Source organism: Marmota monax, unplaced genomic scaffold (genome assembly GCF_021218885.2).
Source record: "Marmota monax isolate L192 unplaced genomic scaffold, Marmota_monax_Labrador192_F-V1.1 WCK01_AAM20220418_F8-fsc00052, whole genome shotgun sequence".
NCBI classification, from domain to species: domain Eukaryota; kingdom Metazoa; phylum Chordata; class Mammalia; order Rodentia; family Sciuridae; genus Marmota; species Marmota monax.
Window position 1 is genome coordinate 6,510,078 of NW_026693473.1, and position 16,173 is coordinate 6,526,250.

General features: G+C 48.6%; 1 protein-coding gene across 1 annotated transcript; it reads right to left on the minus strand.

Annotated features, from left to right (window-relative positions):
* Positions 1–3,693: 3,693 nt before the first annotated feature.
* On the minus strand, positions 3,694–13,926 carry LOC124101722 (palmitoyltransferase ZDHHC19-like). Its single transcript, XM_046457841.1, has 8 exons — positions 13,796–13,926; positions 13,326–13,447; positions 12,641–12,780; positions 11,698–11,870; positions 11,166–11,247; positions 7,702–7,787; positions 7,157–7,349; positions 3,694–3,807 (listed from the first exon to the last, which is right to left on the minus strand). The coding sequence occupies exons 1-8, from the start codon at positions 13,924–13,926 to the stop codon at positions 3,694–3,696; spliced, it is 1,041 nt and encodes a 346-aa protein (XP_046313797.1).
* Positions 13,927–16,173: the final 2,247 nt, after the last annotated feature.

Here is a 16,173-nt window from a genome sequence, read left to right on the forward strand (position 1 = left end):
TTAAGTACACTTCTTGGAGAGGGCGGGGACTTTACATACATCACAGTCTCCTTTAACAAATCATCATACACCGCGGGAAAGTCAAACAACAATTCTTAGACTTGATTAGTACATACATTGGCGGGAACAGGTCAGGCGGGGGTGATAGGTCATTCCTAAGGAGGGGGTTACATTCAAACTGATTGGTCCAGGCCCTGCAATGCCTACGTGCAAGATCGCACAGGGCCCTTAAGTTATTAAACAACAAATATTTACTGGGCGGTTCCAAGCATTGTCTTAACAGCTACAGGAATTTCAGGTTTTGCATGTAGCATAGGAACTTAACAATACCTAGTCCTTCACTTTTTAACTCAGGCCTTGCAGCTTAGGAACTTTACAATGCCCGGTCTTTTACACTTTAACTTTTACACTTTAACTTCAATTTCTTTTACCCTTACAAGGGCCAGCAGGGTTCTTGCAGACATGATAGAAAAGAATTTTACCATGCACCAGTCAAAGGCAGAGACAGAGGTTTATTTATGAAGTAGATACATATTCAAGGAAGAATGGGGTCTTATCTTAAGAGAGAGACCCCTTTGGGGTAAAGCAGGCTATCTCCAGAGAGACAGACAGAAACCTGTTGGTATGGGGTATTAGTATTTGCAGAGGGAGGATTGCTAGGGGTGATATACCTAGCCTAGTTCTCTCATTAGATCAGAAGCCAGCTTGTCACAAGTTATGAAGGATTCATTTCTGTTTTCTGTAAAAATATTAGGATGTCTGTATGGCCTGGCCATTAGTTGATGTTGTAAAGCTGATTGGAATGCCTGCCTGTGCCCTGAACTCACCCATGTCCGGTTTTCCCTGACCAGATAACAACCCTTTCCTAAACCTTAGTGACGCCTCATAAATTCTGGCCTTCCCTGGCCGGATAACGGATAACGACCCTCTCTGATTCTCTAAGATCTCCATAAATTCTGATGCCGGGGCCAGCAAAAATGTAAACTTGTGTTATGCTCCTCAGAGTGTTGTTGTAAGGGTAAAAGAAATTGAAGTTAAAGTGTAAAAGACTGGGCGTTGTAAAGTTTCTAAGCTGCAAGGCCTGAGTTAAAATGTAAAGGACCAGGTATTGTTAAGTTCCTATGCTACACGCAAAACCTGAAATTCCTGTAGCTGTTAAGACAATACTCGAACTGCCCAGTAAATATTCCCCGACCGCCTGGTTGTTTAATAACTTAGGGCCCTGTGCGATCTTGCACTTAGGCATCGCAGGGCCTAAACCAATCAGTTTGAATGTGTACCCTGCTTTAGAACTGACCTATCACCCCCACCCGAACTGTTCCCACCAATGAATGAACAAATCATGTTTAGGATTTGTTAAAGAGGACTGTGATGTATGTAAAGTCCCCGCCCTCCCCAAAAAGTGTACTTAAGCATTGCACAACCCCTGCTCTGGGCTCTGGGCTGCTCTTCTTTCTGAGTGAGCACGGAGCCCCAGCGCGCTGGATTGGATCCTCAATAAACCCCTTTTGCTGTTGCATGAGCCGCGGTCTCTTGGTGGTCTCTTCCTCCGACGTTCGCCGGACCCTTACATTGTTATCTGTAACCCCCCTTTGTGTAACGTTTTGGGCTATAAAACTGGGCCACAAAGATGTCTCGCCACTGTCCTTGGCTCCCACGATTTTGATGGGCAAGGCAGCCCGGCTGGTCGAAATAATAAGCTTGCTTTAATTTGATTTTAATTGGAGTCAGCGGTCTTTTCTTGCGTCGTGGTCTAACAGGGGCTGGACTAGAAGTGGAGGCAGGGTAGAGCTACACAATTTCACACCCTCACTTGCACTTTGCCCTCAAAGTTGCAACTGTTGGAGGGAACCTTTCACATTTCAGTGGTTTATGGTGCTTCTTTTGACACTAGTAAGTCTCCCTATCTTCTCAAATTACTATCTCAAAATGACCAGTTTTGCAAAAGAGAAAAGGTTTATTTAGGAGGCAGCCAAGCCAGAAGACAGATCAAGTGTCAGATCTCCCTCCCCATAAGGTTTAGGGATATTTATGATAAAGAAGCAGGGAGGTCTAAGGTGGGGGGGGGAGGTGATTGGAGGTTAGGAAAATTGAAGTAATCAGTGGTCTGTACACGTGGAATCAAATTTCATTGTCTTCATAGGACACATGTTCAGAAAGTGTTGTTGGTGGGGGCAAAAGGACAGTGCAAGTAATAAATAACGGGTCAGATCAGAAAGTTGGGGGCTGGTTTGAAAAGAAAAGTAATAAAATGCTAATACCTCTAGAGCACTTCCCCTTTTCCACCTGTTGCCAAGGTTACCAGCCTCCAGGGATTGTTCCTCCCTGCAGGGAGTTGTAGGGGCTGTTAATGAAAGCCTCCTAGGCTGCTCCCTTCTTGCTGGTGGGCTTCCTTCTGGCCCTTGGATCACTCCAGCTTTTAGGTCAAGTAAGCAGGTTGTGGGGAAGAGAAGGCATGAGAACAAAGGAATTCTAAAGTGTGTAAAAAGGGCAGGACACACCCACTTCCTCAGACAATCAGCTCCCCTGCCCCAGGGGTCCTAGCCTTGCCTCACCCTCAGCCACTTGCAGGGCCTTCTTGGGTGGGGCGGTCAGGGCAGAGCAGGGTAGGGCTGAGCCAGAGGCAGCAGGAGCACTATGGGCACAGTGCAGGGTTAGAGAGAGGTTCAAACTGGCTGCCTTCTCAGCAAACAGCCCTGTGCTGAACTTCACTGCCCACCTCTAAGTTTGCCTAGAGAGTTGGGCCCTGTGGTCACTGCCCAAGCCCTTCCCCTGCTGGAATGGCCCTGGAAGCAGGAATGGCAGTGGTCCCCTGGGAACCAGAGAAAGCCATCAGGCTGATGCCACCAGGTCATCTTGGGCAACCACTTCCCTCTGCAGGTCCCAGAGCCCCATCTGTGAAACTGGGGGTGGCAGACAGCTGGATGAGGTAGCCCTGAGTCCCTTCCCTCCCTAAAGACTTAAGATTTAGTCTGTGACCCTCAGTGTGGTATCTATGATTACCTTGAGGACTCCAAGTCTGAGCAAAGGGAAGACAGATTCTCCTGTGGCACATTAGTTGGCAGCAGAGCTGGGTGACTAAGTTGAGTCTCATCCTATATGCCCTGACTTCCCAAGAGGCCCAAGAGGAAAGGTCTGGAGATGCTAGGCTCTCCATCCCAGGTTCTGAGAAACGGATGTGATTCCATTTTTGAGAAACCAGCTTCTACCTCAAGTCCTGTCCAGAGGGAGGGGGCATGACTCTTGTCCTTGGAAAAACCCACAGAAGGCTCTTAGGCACATATCCACCCTGCTGAGTTGTTTAACAGAAGGGATCTGCGGCACTAGGTGCCCCTGACTCAGTTATGCTAGGTGAGGACCCATAGTGACCCCCTAGCAACCACCAATCAGCATGAGACAGGAAAACTATCTGAAATGTCAGGTGACCCCCCAGTAGTTTCGGTGATTGATAACATGATTAGGCCACCCTGCAGTTTGGCATATACACTCTTGCAACCCCTCCCGGCCTAAACCAATCAGTTCAAATGTATCCACCATTTGAACTCACCAACTACCCTTACCCAACTTGTTGCCGCCAGTGAATGTATTAATCAATGTTAAGAATTGTTTGATTTTCCCGCGGTATAAAATGATTTGCTGTGTGATGTTGTGATGCATAGAGTATCCCCCCAAAACCTATAAATCCTCACTGAACTAAGGGTTGGGACTCACTACTCGGGACCGCTGCTTTGGAAACGGTTGAGAGTCCAGGCTCGAGCCTACAATAAAGACTCTTGTGTAATTGCACTGGATTCGGCTCCTGGAGGTCTATTGGGGTCCCACGAATCTGGCATTACAGTTCTAGGAGCTTGTGGGCACCTGGTAGCCCTGCAGGTGTGGGGGCCATTTCTTGGCTCTGGCCCAGGGATGGCAGAGTTTCCTGGGTATGTGGACAGTGGGCCCCATAACTGGGCCCCCTATAACACCCCTTGCCTTATTCATAGGCCAAGGATTAGGTGGGGAATATCTGAGAATCAAGGGCACATTCAGCAGAAATAAGAAGGGGGCAAAAAGGGAAGGGGGTGCAGCAAGGAGTCACAAGACTGGCCCAAGGCTTAGGGTAGAGGGTATGGTGGAGGACATCAAAGGAAGGAATGTTCTATGTCCCACTTAACGCTCAAGAAGCAGTGAGCCTGATCCAAGGGTCTTTCTTAAGGAAATCCCAGGAATCCTAGGCTGGGGGCAGGGGGCGGACACACATAAAATCTTCATCCCAGAGCAGGAAGTCTTTGCCTTTGGAAAGGCCATGTCCTCTTTTGAGAATCTGAGGGAAATTACATCCTTCCCTAGTGGGGAAACTGAGGACCAGATTGTCAAGGAGATGTCTCACATCTAGCTTAGGACTTGGAAGGCCCTTGCCTGAGACTGAGTGAGACCCTGTATACCTGAAGGCAGGAGCCAATGAGTGCAGACCTGAACCAGGCAGGATGGCAGGGGGATAGGCAGGATGGCAGGGGGACAGCCAGTGGGGCTGGAGGAGGCAACATGAACTCCCCAGAGATTGGGGCCTGGCCTTCTCAGCCCCCCGTGGAGCTGGACTCCCTCCAGCACTTCCCCACCCAGGCAGTTCCATGATGCACATCCAGGCCTTGGCCCAGGCTCCTGGACCACCTCTCTCCTCCCTCACCCAGATCCAGTTTATCGGGAGGGCTCTCCTTTGGGAATGAGCTTGGGAGCCTCTGGCTTCCCCACTCGGCCTTTCCCCTGGTGGTCAGCAGGGTTGAGCCATCCCTTCTGCACACACAGGTTCACAGGCACTAAAACCTGGGCACAGGGACTCAAAAAGACTTCCCCCTCCTTCTCTGCCATGTGCCCATGAACTTGGGCTTCCCAGACAGAGGAAGTGAGCAGGAATAAGATTTGAGAAAAGCCTTAAGCCCCAAAGGGACTTGAGCCCAGGGGGATAGATACTGGGACAGGGAAAGGGGATGAGAAGAGTTGGAGTTCCAGCCAGGGCAGGCGGGTGGGGCTGGGCCTGGGCTTCCCAGGACAGGTTGGGGAGGAAAGGAAGAGGGAAGAGCAGTCTTGTGGTGGGACTTTGTAGTCTGCAGAGTTGGAGACACATCCTGCATCGTAGGTCACCCACCTCCTAAAGTTGGTCAGAAAGGATAAGGGGCTGGGTGAACAAACCCCCGAGGACGAGCTCATACCAACACATGTGCATACTCTCTCTCTCTCACACACACACACACACCCTAGGGGACATGTATCTGATCCCTTGGGTGACATCCTTTTGCCTCCACCTTTATCACACAAGATGGTTTCACCCAGATACAAGTATGGAAAGAAGCAGTATGGTTTGTGGCTGTCCTGATGCTTCATGTGGCAAGATGATATGGGGTCCTTGATACAAATTCAGAGTGCCCCACAACCACTGATAGTACTCTGGAAATTCTGACATGGTCAGGTCGCCCAACTAGTGGAGAAAATAACCATAAATCATTCCAGCTGCATACATTGCTTGCCTGCTGTGCACCAGATGAAACACCTCACCTCCTCCTCCAACAACCTACTATGAAGGTGATATTATTCCCAGTCCCAAGGTCACACTCTGGAGACTAACATACCACATACCCACCGTTTGATGTGCCCCCTGCCCCACACTCTGGGGCCTGCAGACTCAAAAGACCTGAGTGTACCCCAGGGGCAGGACCAGAACCAGCACCTGATGCACCCCAGGAGGAAGGGACCAGGGTGGGACACAGTTGCAGGAGAGATGCAGGATGAATGCCCCCACCCTTCACATCTGGGGAGGAGGCAGCCAGGAGGGGGCTCCAGACTGCCACAAGAGGGCTGGGCAGCGGGCACCCCCTGCAGTCAGACAGGGATGCTGCAGGGCAGGGCTTGTTCCATCCCCAGTGCTAGCTGGGGGTTTTCTCTCCTCTCATCTTCAGCCCTTGCCAGGAAGCCAGCCAGGTCAGTCACTGTGATTATTACTGTTGCCACATTTTAAGGATGAGAGAAATGCTAAGTGTCTTGCTCAAGGTCAACGAGCTAGACAATGTTGGTTCCCAAGCTCGGGTCTCCAGAGAGCAAGGATCTTCCCTTCCAAGAGGGCTTTGTTCCAGCCCCTCAGAGCCTCCCTACACCCCCAGGAAACACCGCTTCTCTAAACCTAGAACAAACAGACAGAGCAGCCATAGGAAGAAGTAAAAACTATTTACAAATGTACAACAGGAATGGAAGTCTTAGCACTCCCAATAGGGGAGTGATTGAGGGCTCAGCTACGAGAGGCCTCCACATGGAGGCTCAGGAGGTGAAGTTCAGATATCCTGGTATCCAGCAGTATGAATGGGTGAGTGAGAGGCTCGTGGATGGGAGGCCAAGCCTTCTCTGTGGGTTTTTTGCTGCGGCATCGGGCTGATGGAAATCTAAACACATAAGTCAATACATGGGGGTTCTTTCTAGCCTCTACCCTGCAGTTCACAGTCATGGCCCTGGGCCCCAGGAGGCAGGACAAAGGAGAGGGCTGGTACCTCAAGTACTGCAAGGGCCCGTGGGGGGCACCATGGGTTATCGACCCTACTGAACTCCTAATGCTCCACTTCATAAGTTTCACATGGGATTTCAAGTACAAATTTCCATTAAAAAAAAAAAAAAAAAAGAGCCAGGCAGTGGCACATGACTATAATTCTAGTGCCTGGGAGGCTGAGGCAGGAGGATCACAAGTTCAAAGCCAGCCTCAGCAAATTGAGGCACTAAGCAACTTAGTGAGAACCTGTCTCTAAATAAAATACAAAATAGGGCTGGGGATGTGGCTCAGGGGTCGAGTGCCCTGAGTTCAATTCCCTGTCCCCCTCCCCCCCAAAAAAGAATCTCCTTTAAAACATAGATTACTAGTCTCAGTGCTCATTAATAACTGAGGAAACTGAGGCCTCAAAAGGTAAGGGACTGGCCAAGGCCAACTAGCAAATTAGTGGTGCAGTCTTTTCTCTTTGTCTATTCAGCAACACCTGGGAGTGCTCTGAAACCTGGACCCCGCACACTCAGGTCCATAATTCCATTCCTTAAGCTCCATGTGCTTCAGCTTCAGGGCCAGCCTGACCTCAGGGGCCTCCCCCAACACATGTGCGACCCACAGACATCCCTCTCCCAATGCATACCCACTATTCCTCACCTCCTGTAAAGCTGCAGCCTCGCCACTCCCTGGGGGGCCCTGCCTATGTGTTGGAGATGTGGGCCCAGGGAGCTCTGTGGGACGGTGTTGACGGGAATGTTGTGGCGAGAACTGTGTGTGCACTGGGTTCCCTTGCTCAGGGTCCCACTCCGTGCCTTCCTCCTGCTGCATCCAAATAGCTGCAGACATGTACCTGGGGTGCGACAGACCAAATGCAGGGAGTCACTACCCACCTTGGCCTGGTGCCCCTGACCACCCTCACCCTCAGCTTGGAAAGCACAGAGCCCAGGATTCCGAGCCAGGAGTCTCATCCCGGCTGCAGTTCACCTCTACCCCATTTCTTAGGGCAAGAACCTAGAAGGGCAATGAATAGGGACGTTCCCAGTGGCTCCCAAAGTACCCTGGAGAAAAACCCAAAGGAAAGGACAATGGGTGACAGGGCCTCGGAGCTGGGGTCAGGGACCAGAGAAGAAGACCCAGCTTTATCCCACCCCACTCCCACCAGCCCCAGGTCCACCACTTGAGCCTCCAGTTTACCAACTCACTTGGGTCCCAGTGGCATACAAATGGTCAAATACCAGTTGTTGGCACAGCCCTGGTCGAAGGGGTTGTTGTTCCAGAATGATTTGCCCTGGAGGGAGATGGGGATGGGAAGAGGAGCTCAGAAACAGCAGGACTGGGCAAGGCCATCTCCCAGTGATCCTTCCTAAGTTAGTCAACTAAGCCAGGGCTCAACCCGGGCCTGGAGCAAGATTCTAAGGGCAGGGGAGCCCAAGAATGACCCAGGGCCTCCTGCCTTCCTAGGCTCCTAGGAAGAGTGACCTCCCTCGACCCACTTGTGAGCAGCTCTCCCCAGACAGTGCTGACACTGCACCCCCTTCTCCTGCCTTCTCAGGGCTCCTCATCATCTTGTGCCTCCCTGTGCAAGATCCTTGTTCTGTCTCCATTGGCTACACCTGTCCTCTTACCTCATCCTTCCATATACCCCCCCTTTTTTAAAAAAATATTTTTTAGTTGTTGATAGACCTTATTATTTTTTTAATTTGTATGGGGTACTGAGGATCGAACTCAGTGCCTCACATATGCTAGGCAAGTTCTTTGCCACTGAGCTACAACCCCAGCCCCTTTCAGATACCTTTTAAACTCTTCCTTGTGCTGCTCAATTGCTCCAAAGACAATGTCACCACCCCACTCCCACTTCATTTCTCCACCTCTCATTTATTTCTAAAATTATGCCTTAATTGAATTTCACTATCTGGTAGGACAGGGGCAGTGGGGAGGCCCAATCATAGTTTCCTAGTCAAAAATCACATGGTCCAGGAAAATCTGGGCTGAAGGCCTTCAGTACACAAAGCAGTAAAGGTCAAGCTCAAAGTAAAGGCAGACCACAGGGCTGATGAATAAGGGTCAAGCACAGAGTCTCAGGTGGGAGGGGGACCAGACATGGCAGTGGTGGGCTGGTGACTAAAAGGATGGGAGGTGATGAGCAGAGAGGCTCCTTTGTCTGTTCACTGTCTTGGGGTCTGCAGCGTCCCCTCCCCCACTGATGCTGCCCACCAGTCTTCCTGAAAGAGCCATTAGTCAAGTGATTGCCATACTAAAGGAATCCCATGGCAGAAATGCCCACCCCTATCATTCCTATTCAACACTAAAAAGAAAAAGCAATAAAGATACACAGATTGGAAAGAAGGTAATGAAACTGTTCTTCACAGATGACAATTTTCTATGTAGAATGTACAAAAGCCACAAAATGCTGGGGGAGAACTCAGTGGTTGAGCACCTCTGATTCAACCCCTAGTCCTAGAAAAACAACACTAAGGACTCCTGCTCTTGGGAAGATGCTATGAAGAAAATGGAATGACAAGTCACCGATTGCAAGAAGAGATTTGCAAAACCTAGATCTGAATCTCATGTAGAAAACTCTTAAAACTCAATAAGAAAACAACCCGTTTTTTCAAATGGGCAAAAGATTGGAGTAAACGCTTTTTGGGGAGTGGGTACCACAGATTGAATATAGGGGCACTCAACCACTGAGCCACATCCCCAGTCCAATTTTTTTGTATTTTATTAGAGACAGGGTCTCACTGAATTGCTTAGTGCCTCGCTTTGCTGAGGCTGGCTTTGAACTCGGAATCCTCCTGTCTCAGCCTCCCAAGCTGCTGGGATTACAGGTGTGCGCCACTGTGCCCTGCCAGGAGTAAACACTTTACCAAAGACCTACTGATGGCCAAACAGACATGAAAATAGGCTCAACATCATTACTCATTAGGAAAACACAACCTGGAACCTTAATGAAATACTACAACTCATTTAATAAGACAGGTTACGATTAAAAGACAAAACAAAATAACAAAGGACAGTTTGAGGGGCTGGGGTTGTGGCTCAGTGGTAGAATGCCTAGTGTGTGTGAGGCACTGAATTCGATTCTTAGCACTGCATATAAATAAATAAAAGGTCAACTGATACCTAAAAGATATTTGAAAAAAAAAAGTGTGAAATGTTGGTGAGGATGTGAAGCAACTGGAACTCCCAAACATTGCTGGTAGAATTTAGGAACCTTACACTTGTTTTGGAAGACAAACTTGGCAATTTCCTACAAAGTTCCACATGTGTTTACCTTATGACTCAGCAATGCCACCCCTAAGAATTTATTTAAGAAAAATGAAAACTTATGTTCACATGCCTGTGCATCAATGTTTGGGGCAGCTTTATTTATAACTACCCCAAACTAACTGGGCATAGTGGCCCACACCTGTAATCCCAGAGGCTTGGGAGCCTGAAGCAAGAGGATGGCAAGTTGAAAGTCAGCCTAATCAACTTAGTGATGCACTAAGCAACCTAGTGAGACCCTGTCTCAGAATTTAAAAAAAAAAAAAAAATTTAAAGCATAATGGAAGGGGTGCTAGGAATGTGGCTCAGAGATTAAACATCCCCAGCTTCAATTTCTAGTATGAAAAAAAAATACTGGCAAAACCTAGATATAATGTAAAAAATCCTTCGTTTGGTGAATGTATAAACAATCTGTAGGGCATCCATACGCTACTACACAGCAATAAAAGTAAATAAAATACTGATATGAGCGACAAGATGGATGAATCTCAAATACATTGTGCTAAATAAATAAAGCCAGAGAAAAAAGGCAATGACTCCATTTACATGTGATCCTGGAAAAAAAGAAAAACCAGAAGGACATAGGGAGAGAGACTGACAACAACAGGTGAATGAAAGGATATTCTGGAGTAAAGAAACTGCCTAAACTTGGTCATGCTGGAGAATGCAGGACAGTATCCATTTGTCAAAATCCCTTATCCTAGACTAAAACGGTGAATTTTGCAGTTTTAATTTATTCCTCAATAAATGAGTTTTTTTTTTTTAATCCCACCATGGCTTCCAGGTTTCCACTTTGTCAAAACTAAATTTCACGCTCCACTTTTAGGAGCTTTTTAATCTTGACTCCCACGGGGTCAACTTCATTGCCCATGCCACCTTGGGTTTGATTTAGAATAGTTTCCTCCTCATTTCCTTAACATCGTACTTTCGGGTTTCTGTGCCTTTTTGCAAAGGTGTGCCTCTCACAGACAACACCCTCCTGTCTTCTACCTTTGCAAAATCACACCTAGGACAGGAAGAGTGGCACGTCCTTCCTCTACAATGCTGGCCTCGCCAAACTCAGTTTCTTCCAGGCTGCTACACCACTCAGGACCGACCCCCGTCTCAAGCGTTTTCCTAGGCGTCTGCTGGTGTTATACTGATCGCAGGGTTCTTACCAACACAAGCGCAGGATGTACCCATCCCTCAAATAACAGGCTCTCCATGCAATGCACCCAGGAGGGAGAATGACCACTGAGCTCCAGGGGGAGGAAAGATCTGAGCTGCATCTTAAGGGGTGGGTCTGGAAGGACTCAGGAGGCACCATCAGGACCAAGGGCAGTGAAGATCAGCAGAAAGTGCCTGAGGCCCAAAGAGGCAAGATGCCTCCGCACCGTCTGGTATTGCAGTACTCGCTTACCTTGCTCACGGACACAGCCTGGACCATCAGGAGCAGAATGACAGGCAGCAGGAATACCAAGACCGGTACAGCTACTGTGATGCTGTGCGCACACAAGCTGAGAAGAACAGCCAAACTGTTCTCTCCTGGCCCCGCCCATCGACCGACACGCCCTCAGTAGCCCCGCCCCGGCTGCCCCGCCCACCCACTTGTTCCTCCCTGGCCTGGACAGTTAATCCAGCACACCCAAGAGAAACCTCACCCCACCATGCTGTCCTCCCACTTGTCCCTTTTCAACCTTCATTACCCCACTTCTTGGCCTCCCGAGATTCTTAACTCCATAATCCATCCTACCGGGCCCATCTACCTGACCCCACTCGCCTTCAACCTGTCCTTCACAGGTCCTCCCAAGTGGCTTCTCCCTTTAGCCCTGCTCACACCTCAGCCCTGCCCTCAGTTAACCCCGCCTCTTGGCTGTCCTGCCCCTTGGCTGTCCGTCCCTCCCCACAACCCATTCTCTTCCCAGTATGGGCCCTTGGGACTGTGTGGATACGCCATGGCTGAGTCCAGCGACCAGGGCATGCGTCTTGTACGAATGAAGAAAAGCAAAATGGTAGCCAGAAGAACAACCAGATAAAGGCACAGGGACACCACCAGCAGCACGAATACGCGGAAATTTCTTTGACCGACACAATTGTTTACCCACAGGCAGTGGTGATCAAAGTCCTAGGGGAGAGAAGGCAGACCTTGAGGGTCTATTTGGCTTAGCCCAACACCCCCAAATCTTGAGGCCCCCCCGCAACCCAGCCCCTAGACCTCCTGCTCTTGGCCATGCACGTGAGCCCCCATCTCCAGGGTGAAACCAGCACGTCCATGGAGAGAACACAGTTAGGACGCCATGGCTCATCAGGTCATTTGTCATGAGTGAGGTCTTTAGAGACAAGTCCTGCCTGGTGTCACTTTGAGCAGGATACAGAAAAACTCTGAAGCTGTATTTTTTTCAGATACTGGGTAAGGATGAGAAGAATTCCTTGCCCAGCCAGCCTTCTGTACTTGGAAACCCGTGCAGGATGTGCACATGAGAGAAGAGCACTCAGAACCCAGGAAACCGTCAATTGGACACCCAGAGGTGGACAGGCAAAGGTACCCAGAACGGGGCAGCAGCTGGCCTAAAGTTATGGGTATCTAGTATCAGCAAGCTAGGGGTTGGGACAGTCACTGCCTTTCCTCCCCTTGACTCCACCAGGCTTAGCACAGATGGTGCCCTTTGCATGTTAGCACCTGTGCAAGCAAGGCGAGCCTTTCAGGACAGGTGCAAAACTGGAGGCAATAACATATATAAGTGACCAAGAGTGGCTGAGAGCCACTTGTAGCAGTGTGGGAAGATGGTCTCATACCTACCCCCCACCCCTGGACCACATATGATGTGAGGTTCCTGGTCCTGGCCAGGTGCCCTGGGATGGGTTGGTGAGTGGTCAGGAAGGAGGAGTACTTACCTCCACACAGATATTACAGAAGGGACAGTGGTGGGTCCGGGGTGGACAATGGAAAGAACACTTTGAGCACCACTGCAGGCGGAAGGCCACATTGTTCACTCGTGCTATGTATTGAATGTTGGGGTCCTCTTCTAAGGAGCCTGGCAGGGGAAGAGATTTGGGCAGTGGCAGGAGGTCCTTCCACCACTCTACTGCTTGGGGCAGCCCCATAGCATCATTGGGCATCAAGAAGGTGGGTAGGAGGTGGGCAGGGGAATCCCGGTCCCTGTTGAGCAAGCTGACCACTCAGATGGGTGGGCAGTCAAAGAGAAAGGGCTGTCCAGCCACAGGAGCTCTACATGGAGCTCCCCCTTTGGAATAGTGATCAGTGCTTGAAGTGGTGGGTAAAATGGGAAAGAGGAGGAGTGAACTGCGTGGTTTGGAAGAGCCTGCTGGCCTCTTTTGCCAGCCTGCCCAGTCCTCCCTTCTAAAGCAGCTGGAAAACCTCCAGGATTCTGTTTTTTCACACTTCAGTGGCTTGGGAAATGAAGTGCCAGGGCCCAAGTAATGATGACATGGAGGGAAGGGATCCTGAGGCCACGGGGGCGGGGGGTGGGGTTGAGGGGGGGTTAGCACTTTTGAAATCACCCCTATAGGCATCAGCCCTTGGGGTACCACCTCCTTCTCCAGGGGTCTGAGGCCTTACCTCTGTGTAAAATGCCTGGGTCTGACCCGTTGAGGTAAATGAGGCTGCAGAAGGACACTAGAAAGAGTAGGCCCGAAACCACAGCAAATTCCCACTGCCCATGCTGAGCCAACCACCGGCACCTGAAACCAGAGCCAGACTCAGACCTAGTCTGGGGAAACCCAGAGCTCCCCACGAGGCCTAGTTCACCTGAGGTAGGACTCACTCACCTTAAGGACAGATCTAAATATCCAGGTTAGAGACAGACCATGGAGACTCCACCAAATGCCACCAGCATTACCAGTCTCTCACAGTTCCCTAAATGCGTCAGGCACTCCAGACCTCTGTGCTTGCACATTGGGCTCCCTCTAACTCTATATCCTCCTTCTCCTGCTGACCCTCTCTCTCCACTTCCCTCCCTGCCTCTGTACTGTCGTTGTCTATTTTCTCTCCTGTGTCTAAGACACTGACACCTTCCATGGGAGACTCACGGGAAGCCGAAAAAGATGCCACTTATTGTAATAAGAAGCATTGCATTAAAAGCTGCAAACAGGCTTGGTTTCAGCCATGAGGATTCGATCGGAGGTTCATTTGGGGGCGTGATACTCTGTGAAGAGATCATGGCTAGACCACTTAGTCTCACAGACTGAAGCCACCAACGAACTCTTCTGGGTTGGCACCCAGACTGCCATGACAACAGAAGTGACATCACAGAGGTTCTGGAATGGGGGCTCTGGCTGCTTCCAGTGACTTCTGAGATCAACCTTCCCCCACCCCCACATACGCACATGTTGTAGACTGGGACATCCTGCTCTTATGATGGTAGCTTTGTTGGAGCTTGTGATGATGTGATGTGGTTTGTCCCCAAAGGTTCAAAGGCTGGAGGGTTGGTCCTCAGTGATGGGGTGATAGAACCTGAAAGAGGTGGGCCTAGTGGGAGGTAACTCAGTCACTCTGCAAGATGCCCTCTCAAGGGAGTAATGGACTTCTCATGGGCCCCCATTTGCTCCTGTGAGAGGGGGTTGTTATAAAAAGAGCCAGATTGGTCCCTCCCTGTTTTCTGGCCATGCAATCTGTACTCCTTGTATGTCCTCCCACCATGATGCCATTCACCATGTTGTGAACACCCTCACCAGAGATCACTTGCAGGAGCTGCCAAATCTTGGATTCTGAGTTAAATAAACCTTACCTCCTTATAAATTATCTGTTCTTGGGTATTTTGTTAGAGCAACAGAAAGCAGGCTAATACAGAGGCCATAAAATATGTGAAGATGGCATGGGGAGAAGTTTGGTGATGGTTATTCCCCTTTCAGGCCCAGTGCTAATTGGAGTCAACAGTGCTCATTGCTCATCCTAGCGCCACTTCTTCCTTTTTGTTGTAACAGAGCTCCAGTTTGGGGAAGGAGGTAGAAATCTACCAACTAAATATCTTCCCAGTTTCCCTCACTTCCACGGTGGGCTTTATGACATAATTCTCTCTCAAAATGAGCTGGGGATGTGAATCAATGTTTAAATAATCCTAGGTTCAATCCCTGATGATGATGATGATAAAAATAATAATAATAATTTGTACATATTTATGGCATACAACATATTTTGAAACATGTATACATTGAAGAATGTCTGAGTCAAGTTTTTTTAACATATACATTACTTCATATTATTTGTGGTGAGAACCCTTAAAATCTACTCTTTGAGTCATTTTTAGTGTAGATAACATTATCAACTGTACTCATTCTGTTGTATGTTATTATTAACTGTAGTCATTATATTGCACAATAGATCCCTTAAACTCATCCCTCTCATCTAAGTGTAATTTGTTCTCCTGGGACCAGCATCTTCCCCATCCCCCGCCCAGCCACTCCTGGGCCCCTGGCAGTCACCATTCTGCTCTCTGTTTCTAAGAGTTCAACTTCTATAGATTCCACATGTAGGTGAGATCATGTGATTGTTGCCCTGTGCATGGCTATTTCCCCCAATAAAATGTCCTTTGGCCTCATTCATTTGTCAAAATGACAGGATTTCCTTTTTTTTTTTTTAAAGACTAAAGAGTATCCCCTTACATTTCTAAACCACATTTTCTGTATCCATTCACCACAGATTGGCTGGACCATAGGGTAGGTTTTTTTTGTAGTTGTTGTTTTTTTATGGTGCTGGGGATTGAACCCAGGGCCTTGTCCATGCAAGGCAAGCACTCTACCAACTGAGCTCTATTTTTAATTTTTTTTTGAAAGAGAGAGAGAGAGAGAGAGAGAGAAGGAGAGAGAATTTTTTAATATTTATTTATTTATTTATTTTGGTTTTCAGCGGGCACAACATCTTTGTATGTGGTGCTGAGGATTGAACCCAGGCCGCACGCATGCCAGGCAAGCGTGCTACCACTTGAGCCACATCCCCAGCCCCATCTATTTTCAATTTTTAAAGAAACTTCCCATACTGATTTCCATAATGACTGCACTAATTTACATTCCCCCAAACATAGTACAAGAATTCTAGTTTCTCCACATCCTGACCAGTACTTAATATCTTTTGTCTTTTTTTTTCTTTTATTTATAATGGGGGTTGAACCCAGGGGGACTTTACCCCTGATAGCCATCTGGAGACCTTTTTACTTTTTATTTTGAGATCAGGTCTCACTAAGTTGCTGAGGTTTACCTTGAATTTATAATCCTCCTGCCTCAGCATCCTGAGTTACTGGGATGAAGGCATGTGCCACTGGTTCTTTTGTCTTTTTGATAATAGCCATTCTAATAGGTGTGAGAGGGTATCCCATTATGATTTTAATGTGTATTTCTCTAATGATTAGTGATGTTGAATATCTTTTTCAGATTTCTCTTGGTCAGTTGTGTTTCTACTGAGAATGAAGTGA